The 9,663-nt window shown below is 41.3% G+C and overlaps 1 protein-coding gene across 2 annotated transcripts in view; it reads left to right on the forward strand.

Annotated features, from left to right (window-relative positions):
- The window catches only part of IL12RB2 (interleukin 12 receptor subunit beta 2), a 77,908-nt gene that overhangs the window by 60,976 nt on the left and 7,269 nt on the right, over positions 1-9,663 (forward strand). For both annotated transcript variants that reach the window (XM_084785194.1, XM_084785195.1), the window contains exons 14-16: positions 645-782; positions 1,228-1,318; positions 5,015-5,114. In XM_084785194.1, the coding sequence (XP_084641320.1) occupies positions 645-782; positions 1,228-1,318; positions 5,015-5,114 (329 nt within the window). The remainder of the gene's footprint in view (positions 1-644; positions 783-1,227; positions 1,319-5,014; positions 5,115-9,663) is intronic.

The following is a 9,663-nucleotide window of genomic DNA, read 5'->3' on the forward strand; positions in this document are numbered from 1 at the left end:
GTCCTCTAAGGCACCAGGCACACACTTGGTACACAGGCATATATGAAAGCAAAAACTCATACACATAAAGTTAAATCAAATAATATTAAATTAAAAGATAAATATAAAAAACTTCAAGAAAGCCGGACATGGTGGTACACACTTTTAATCCCAGCACTCGGGGAGGCAAAGGCAGGTAGATCTCTGTGACTTCAAGGCCAGCCTGGTCTCCAAAGTGAGTGCAGGACAGCCAAGGCTACACGGAGAATCCCTGTCTCAAACAAAAAACAAAACATTCAAGTAAATGTTCCGTTGCTAAAACTTAGATTTTTAAAAAGTCTATTATCTTAAATTTTTATACTAATTTCCTCGGTAATTATCAAATAACTTGATATATGAGAAATGCAGTCATAGGAAACACAATTGCTTCAAAGGCAAAAATAACAATTCTATCAGAACATCTTTATCACAGGAAAACCTGTTTGCTGCACTAACAAGACCTCATAAAATTACCATGCCTATGGTGCTACTAGGTGATAAATCCTGATACTTTTAGGAGAGCAGTATGCTTCTCTCTCAAATGAAATAATGCATAATAAAAATAGGTGAGTACCCACATCCAATTATTTTTCTTTCCACCATGTTTTCCTTTATCTTTCTTTCAGAAATTCCATACGGACATTCCCAAAACTCACATCCAATAAGCAGCCTGCAGCCCGGGGTGGCATATGTTCTATGGATGACAGCCCTGACAGCTGCCGGTGAAAGTCCCCAGGGAAATGAAAGGGAATTTTGTCCACAGGGTAAGAAACTAAAGACAGCTGCTCAACTGTGGGCTTTGATATAGACGGTCCCACGGGACTTTCCTATAGGCACTTTACACTTGCTTCTACCTGGGAATTACCCAGCCACCCACTGTCTATTTGGAGACAGTATCAACTCATTTTTCAAAATGCAGAAGCAATCCCTTTCCTCATCCAGGAAGCCCTGTGAGGCTTATATCCACTACCGTATTTCCTTCCGCACCTGTGAGCTGGAGGGCCACTTGCAGAGCTGAAGCGCCTCTTAAAATGTACCATTAGGCCCTACAGGGTCCTTCTCTCTATCTGAATAGTCAAAATGACTTAGCTTTGTTCCTAAACTTAACCGCCAAGGCACTGTGGGTTAAAGTCCAGGAGATTCACCAAAATCAGACTTTTGAAGTATTTGCTGAAGATAACTCAGTAACAAGGTTTGCTAACTTTCCAGGCAAAGCCAACTGGAAAGCATTCGTGGGATCAAGCATTTGCATCGCTATCATCATAGTGGGCATTTTCTCGATTCGTTACTTCCGGCAAAAGTGAGTTGATCATACCGCCTTTAAAACATGGTGTGTGTGTGTGTGTGTGTGTGTGTGTGTGTGTGTGTGTGTGTGTGTGTGTACGCGCAGGAACCTATGTACAGGTATGTGGAGGGGAAGATGTCAAATGCCTTCCTCTATGCTCTCAAACTTATTCCCTTTCAGTATCGTTAATTGACTCTAAGGTTGACATTTTACCTAGGCTGGTGGGTCAGGATTCCCCCGTCTCCTCCCAGCAACACTGGGTTTACAGGCACACATGGCTGGCTACACTTGGCTTTTATGTGGGTTCTTAGAAGTGAACCAGACCTTCATGCTTGCACAACAAATACTAGTACCCACTGAGCCTGTCCTGTAAATGCATTTTAAAAATATAAGCCATTGCCGGTGTGGGCGAGGTAGATATGTCACTAGCAGAATAGGTGTATTAAACCTTTTTGGCTGAATGTGTGTCAGATTTTTAAGTTTACCTTTAACTTTAAAATCTCAAACAGAAATATGTTCAAAATATATATATCATAGGTATACTTATATAGTTGAAGGAAAATATGCTTACTGAAATACTGTTCATAAGGGAAATATTTCAAAGAACCTAAATGCTATATTCAGTGAAACTGGGCTGGTTCACTGACACACCATATGAAAGTAACTTACGTCGGGCGTGGTGGCGTACGCCTTTAATCCCAGCACTCAGGAGGCAGAGGCAGGCAGATTGCTGTGAGTTCGAGGCCAGCCTGGTCTACAAAGTGAGTTCAGGACAGCCAAGGCTACACAGAGAAACCCTGTCTTGAACTCCCCCTCAAAAGAAAAGAACTTACATGTGTAATAAAATAAATGTATATGAAAAAAACCGATGTTAAATAAAACTGTCAAGTGTAAAAAAAAATAACTATCCATTAAAGATTGAAATTAATGTAATGTTAGTTTTTTTCAGTTTTTCAAGACAAACAATATTTTTACATGTAAATAATGCATACACAGAAATGTCACATACCCAGTTGAAGTGCAGGCAATTTGGCTGCAACATCTGATACCCTAGTAAACCCCAGGGTGACTCAGATCAACTGGCTAACTAGGAAGAGGTCCCCTTCTTCCCTCATCACTCTATGCCGTCCCTCCCAAGGGCACACAGCAAGAATCACTTTCCCCAGTAGAGGACTGTCTTTCCATTAAGGGCATAAGTTATTTGTGTTCTCATTTGAACCTCCAGAAAGTTCAATAAGTAGTTGTAGGGTAGCAGGTTCTTCCTTGCGTATAGGAAGGAAACCCAGGTAAAGGGCTGCTTTTGTGGCTCCATGGTTGACAGGAACACTTTTTCTATTGCACTATTCTGCTTTGGGTGATAAAACTGAACTACACCATCCTGTAGGAATCACAGCTGTTGTATTCCACAATCCAGGGGAAAGGAGGTGTGCCAATACTTCCCTTTTAAGGAGCTGTGGGGAAGTAACACACAGTATTTTAGTTATATCTCAGCAGACAGAATGTGGTGAGGCAAGGGTGGCTAGCATCATGGCCTTTTTTCCGCACTCACTGTCATCTCTGTAAGTCAAGATCCTGAGCTGATGGAAAAGGAGGAAATAGAATAGACAACAGCAATGAACATTCTGCTCCAAAGACACACAACACAGCATTAGATAGTGGCTATATCTGGCAACAAAACAGTGGATGGTTTTATTTCTATTATTTTATAAAAATTGAGCTGACAAGATAGATCTCAGTGGGTAAAGGCACTTGTCACCAAACCTGGTGACTGAGATTGATGCCTAGAACTGACTGTGCAGTTGTCTTCTGGCTTCACATGCATGATAGCACATGTGCACCACACCAAGACAAAACACATTTTACATCTCTTCTTAGTCTTTAAAAAATATTTTGTAAAGGGAAAAATAATCAGTTAATTTTCCTTTTGTTGTTGTTTTGTTTTTTCAAGACAGGGTTTCTCTGTGTAGCCTTGGCTGTCCTGGATTCGATTTGTAGACTAGGCTGCTCTCAAACGAACAGAGATCCACTTACCTCTGCCTCCCAGAGTGCTGGGATTAGAGGCACACACCACCATGCCCAGCTAATCAGTTCAGTTTCAACACAGAGCTTTCTTCAGGTGCCAAATACGACTAGTTTGGTATTCTGACAGCCAGTGCACTTTGTCTGGCAGATCTACCCAAAGATCCTTAAAGACTGTTAATGGCTGGAGACGTGCCTCAGCAGTTAAAAGCACCTTGTAGTGGTTGCTCTTGTAATGGGCTCAGGTTTATATCCTAGCACCCACATGACTGCTCATAACCATTACTACTTTCATTCCAGATCTGATGCTCTCTTCTGTCTCATATACATAAGACAAAAATAACTAATTTAAAAAACTTTATCTCAGGAGTCAAAGAGAATCATATCCAAACTGTATCATGACCCACCACTGCCACATTATCTACCTAACACAGTGGTTCTCAGCCTGTGGGTCTTGGCCCTCTTTGGGGCGGGGCATGTTGAATGACCCATTCACAAAGAGCAGATATCCTGCATATCATATATTTATGTTATGATTCATAACAGTAGCAAAATTAGTTATGAAGGAGCAATGAAAATAATTTTATGGTCTGGTGACACTACAACATAATGAACTGCATTAAAGGGCCGTAGCATTAGGAAAACTGAGAACCAATGAGCTAAGAATTATATCATAGCTGGCCCATTTTCATCCATATTTGTCTTTGAACAGTATATTGGTTTTAATTTTTTGTTTTCGAGACAGGGTTTCTGTGTAGCCTTGGCTATCATGGACTCGATTTGTAAACCAGGCTGGCCTCAAACTCAGCCTACCTCTGTCTCCTGAGTACTGAAAGTAAAGGCATACACCACCACACCTGGCTTGATTTTATTTATTTTTTGGGTTTTTTGAGACAGGGTTTCTCTATGTTATCTTGGCTGTCCTGGACTCAACTTTGTAGACCAGGCTGGCCTCAAACTCACAACAATCTGCCTACCTCTGCCTCCCGGGTGCTGGGATTAAAGGCATGCACCACCAGGCCCGCCTTGATTTTAATTTTTTAATAGCCAACAGTTTAAGTCATGTGCACTTATAAGCTTCTTGAATTTTTTCTGGTCACATTATAAAGCTTATCTTTATTTCTTCTGATCACAAAATATAATCACTGTTCACAACTGTGATCCTTTTTTAACGTGTAGGCCAGGCTGGCCTCGAACTCGTGACCCTCCTGCTCCCCCTTCATCAGCAATCCTACCGGTCTGTGCCACCACAACTGGTGAGAGCTATTTCTTTAGAATGCTTTTTTCTTGGCATTTTAAACATGATTATATTTATTACAGCATTCAGTATCCTTCTTTGAACTTTCACTTTAATAATGTATTATAAACCCTGTAAATATTTTACTTAATTTACCACTGTACTGGTCAAATGTTTAATGTTATTTGCTGAATTAATGCAAAGCTAGTGAGGGACTGCTAAAAAGTAAAGAAAAAATTTTGAGTTTATTTAGCAAACTCTAGGTGGTCGCATCCTGACTTATTGTCACCAATCCAAGGAACTCAAGCCTTGGATTGCTTGAGGGCATTTTACTCTTTCCATTAAAAAAAAAAAAAAGCAAAGAACAAAAAAACCTCCTCTGAAATAACTGAAGTGAGAGCCTGTACACCTGTGCACACATATTTAACCAAATGCCATTGTTTTCTTATTTATAGGGTACTTGCTTTCCTTTCTACTCTCAAGCCTCAGTGGTATAGCAGAGCCATACCAGATCCAGCAAATAGCACTTGGGTAAAGAAGTATCCCATTGTGGAGGTAAGGTCCAAAATACACATTGGCAGCCAGTATAGTGCGTGTGATGACGTCTAAAAAAATTCCTCCTAGGAATGAGCTTCTGTGGGTGAGCTAAGTTCGTAGAGCCATCAGTTTTATTCTGGACTCAAGAGCAACCATGCATGGTAAATTTAGCCCATGAGCATAAAACCCCTCCCTCCCATGCTCCGCCTCACTTCAATTTATCTCAAAAAGAAACCAAGTGGCTTTTTTGTTTGGTTGGGTTATTTGTTTTTGTCACTTTAAACAGTACCCTGATAACTGCCTGATCTAAATTCAGGATAATTGAAGTTGACTTTCCCAATCCTGCTGTAGGACAAAACAGAGAAGTAAAAACCTTTGGGCTTTGTGAGAAGCCATTACGTACAGAAAAGGCTGTATGGAAGAGGTGGCCAGCAGACAAGTGAGAGAGCACTGCTGGTAAAGAAGCAAAGGGAGTTGGACACTGCTCGTGAGGGGCAAGACGGGGGTCTGGTCTCTGGAGGAGACTCTGGGTGGGAAGTGTGGCAGCGGAAGAGCAGGACTAGAAGGAAGCTGCACACCAGTCCTCCCTGTGCTGTTCTCTCGGAGTCTCAAGGGTCTCTTGAATTACCTCCTTAAGCCAGAAGCCAGAGACCCAGCCTCTGCTTAAAGGAACGAATCCTACTCATCTTGCTTTAGAAATTTAAGTCACTGAAGTTCATCTTTGGAATTGGGTCTGCAGGACCCTGCCTTTGCTGCTTGCCATGTTGTGTATTTTGGGTAACTTGCCCAACTATCACAGCACTGTAAAAGTGCATTTCCCTGTACCATCACACTATACACTACAATGAAGATTAAATAAGATAATACTATGTGAAGCAAATGCTTTTCACTTCCTTGTTGGAGTTTTTGGTTGAATGGGGTTTCACTTTGTAGCTCAGGTTGGTCTCAAAGATTCTCCTGCCTCAGACTCCCATGTGCTTGAATTGTGACCATTATCTACAATGTCCCCTCTTTTCAGTTTTCACTTTCTTTCCAAGAACAACCATACCATTAAATTACAACAGTAAGAATAGTGATGATGACATGTATATTCACAATATACTACATATTATGTACTTGTAAAGTACATAATTATAGTGCAGTATCATACTGCATTATTTCTATATAACCTACACATTACTATGTAGCAAGAACTTTTAATTTCATGCACTGACAATTTATTGACAGCTAAGTCATTTTTAAGGTGAGGAAACTGAGACAAAGAGCCAAATAACTTGCCCAATACCAGTCAGTGGTAAGTGATGGATCCTAAACTCATCTCAAAGTAGGATATGAAGACATTACACCTTTACAATAGACCTTTAAGCATAGTATGAAGAGTGTTTCTACTGGCCCATACCTCGGAGCTGACAGACTCATAGAGGTGTCTACACACTAGCTCTCACTGGATGATCCAAACACAGTGAGGCACAAAGCCTTAGACGATGGATGCCTTGCTGCTGTTAGAAAGGATTCAAGTACCAGAATTTGAACCAAATGAGCTTGACAGGCTAAGCCTAAAACAGTGGCAGACAGCTCTGTGGTGGATGAAAATACTGGCCTTCACACTGTAACTATTAGCTCTGATTGAGAAATAGAGGCACACAGAGATGACAGGCCTGGACGAAGTGCCAAGTAAGATGCCCAAAGGTTTAGAGGCAGTAAAAACATCAGCAAATGGCATGTAAACACAGGCTCAAAGCCAGACAGAAGTACATTCATCACAATATAAGTACAAGTAAACCAACATGCATAGGCTGGGCAGTGTGGCACATGCCTTTAATCCCAGCACTCGGGAAGCAGAGGCAGACAAATCTCTGAGCTTGAGGCCAGCCTAATCTACAAAGTGAGTCTAGGACAGCCATAACTACACAGAGAAACCAAAAAACCCCAAACAACAAAAAGCATAAAGACACGGGCCTACATATGCTGAAAGGTTTTTTTAAACGCACTCATCAGGGTATGTGTGAGTACATGCATAAAATCTCTGTACTATGGAGCAGTGTGGGTTATCATGAGACCTGTCTCACAAAAACAAAAACCCACAATCAAAAGTTCTATGTAATGTTCATGGGTATAAGGGAGATAACCTTTACAGAAGCCTGCCAAATATACAACACCAATACGGTGCCTGCCTCTGGACAGAAGCTGAGAATAGGAAGCACTTTGATTTTTATCACATAATTCTTTTTGACCTCTAAACTATGCAGTTGCATTGCTTTGTAACTAACCAGTGAATTGAAAAAGAATTAAGTAGCTTTTTTTGAGCTAGAGATGCCTCAATGGTTAGGAACAAGAGTTTTTGCCAGCTATTGCCAGCACCCACCCAAATGCTGGCTCATGATCTCTAGGATCCAATGACCTCTTCTAACTTTTGCAGGTACTTCACACATGTGGTACAGACATGCAGGCAGGCAAAACACTCATACACAGACTTTCTCTGAGTAGCCCTGGCTCTCCTGGAACTCACTCTGTAACCAGGCTGGCCTCAAACTCAGACCAGCCTATCTGCCTCCCAAGTACTGGGATTGAAGGTGTACACCTACACCACCCAGCTCAAATTAAGATTTAAAAATAGCCTTTAAAAACTTAGTTGAAGGTTTTGAGGTAGCCCTACAGCCCAGATGGTTTGACCTCTGAAATACGTAAGTAGACCGTGGCTTAAAAAATAAAAAATGCAGACCTTGTCCCTGATTGGGGCAAAAAAAGTTCCACATATACCTTAAAGCTCTAAGGAAAAAGCCAAATACAGAGGATTACTGTAATGCTATCTAGTTTGAACAAACTACAATCAGTACACACAATGTTCCTGAGACCTAGGTTTAAAGCAAAGTTCTCTGGGTTGGAAGCCAGCCCAAATAAAGTGCTGGGGAGTAGTCTGTTAGTGCCTCTTCACAGAAGCAGAACAGTTACCTAGTGAAAACAGCCTTCCCATCATGTTAATCTTTCCCACATGTGGTAGCCTTGCTTTGGCATAGCTGCAATGCATGCATGCTCCAAGATAGACCTACATACCAGGGCCAGCTTGAAGATAATCAGAGAAAAGCTAACTTTTTAAAAAGAAATGGAAGGGCTGGAGATGGCTCAAAGGTTAAGAGGACTGTCTGTTTCCAAAGGTCCCTGAGTTCAACTCCAGCAACTACATGGTGGCTCACAACCATCTAGAATATGATCTGTTGCCCTCTCTGGTGTGCAGGTGTTACATCCAGGCAGAGCACTGTATACATACTAAACCTAAAGAAAAAAGAAAAAAAGAAACGGAAGCCCTTTGTGGAACTGACAGTGCCATTACTCCTCTCTTGACACCTGTGATGCCCAAAACAAAGGTTTTGGGATATCAAAGGCTAATTATAGCAAGAACCTCCTCTTGTGCAATTTGTCATTTAATAAATGAGAAGAACAAGGCAGAGAGAAGTTAATAAAACTTTCTCAGTCAAACAATATCAAAGCCGGGACGCATCCTCATGGGTGGTCTGTCTGCACTGCTCTGAGTAGAGTGCAAAGAATAATGTCAAGTGCCAAGCAGGATGATATGTGTTGGTGACACTAAGAAAGTTGAAGCAGGATTAGACTAGGAACTAATATCTTTTTATATAATCCTAAATGTTAATTGCAGGGAGCTCTACCTTGGGAAACCCAGGCACAGTAACAGTATGAGGATGTCAGAACCCAAGCAGGCCTAGTAGGAGAAAAGTCCCAAATACCAAGGACTTGGACTTGGGAACTGGCAGTGAACTTAAGAGGACATGATAGAGCTGGTGACCAATGCTGAGAAAGTTAACAGAAAAATTAAGTAATGAATTATCAAAACTAGCTAAAGGAGAGAAAAATCTGTTAAGAGAAAAGCTACTGTCTTTTAATTTATCTTTAAAGATGCATCTATGTATATGAGTACTCTATCTATATATATGACAGAAGAGGGCACCAGATCTCACTAGACATGAATGTAAGCACCCATGTAGTCACTGGGAATTGAACTCAAGTACTCTGTAAGAGCAGCCAGCACTCTTAACCATCGAGCCAGCTCTCTAACAAATAGTATTTTTAAAATTCCAACCTAACAAGATCATCTTACCTGAACTATTTAACTCAATCAGAGCCCAAACTCCTTAGCGTGCCCCAAAAGGGCCTAATGGTCACATCTTTACTCCCAGCACTCAGGAGGCAGAGATCCAAGCTAGCCAGGACTACAGTGCACTCTAATAAAATCCCCCTTCAGGAGTCATCTCATCATTTCTAAATCCCATTTCATTATCCTAGTACCAACAGCAGGGTTGGGGATGTGACTCTGTGGTAAAGCACTTGCCTTAACATGCATGCATAAGCTCCAGTTTAATCCTCAGCAATGAAGGGTAGGAGCCTTAAGAAAACATCAATTTCCTCTAGCACCTTCAATCTGGAAAAGACTCCATCTCTGCTCTTGCCTTTCCACCTCCATGCCCTTGCCACTGGGGGAACAGTGTTTGGAGCATAAATGGTACATCTTGATTCAGAGTATGACTAAAGGTTAAACCGAGCAGTGGATCTG

The sequence above is a fragment of the Acomys minous genome (assembly GCF_964271855.1).
Source record: "Acomys minous genome assembly, chromosome: 6".
Taxonomy (NCBI): domain Eukaryota; kingdom Metazoa; phylum Chordata; class Mammalia; order Rodentia; family Muridae; genus Acomys; species Acomys minous.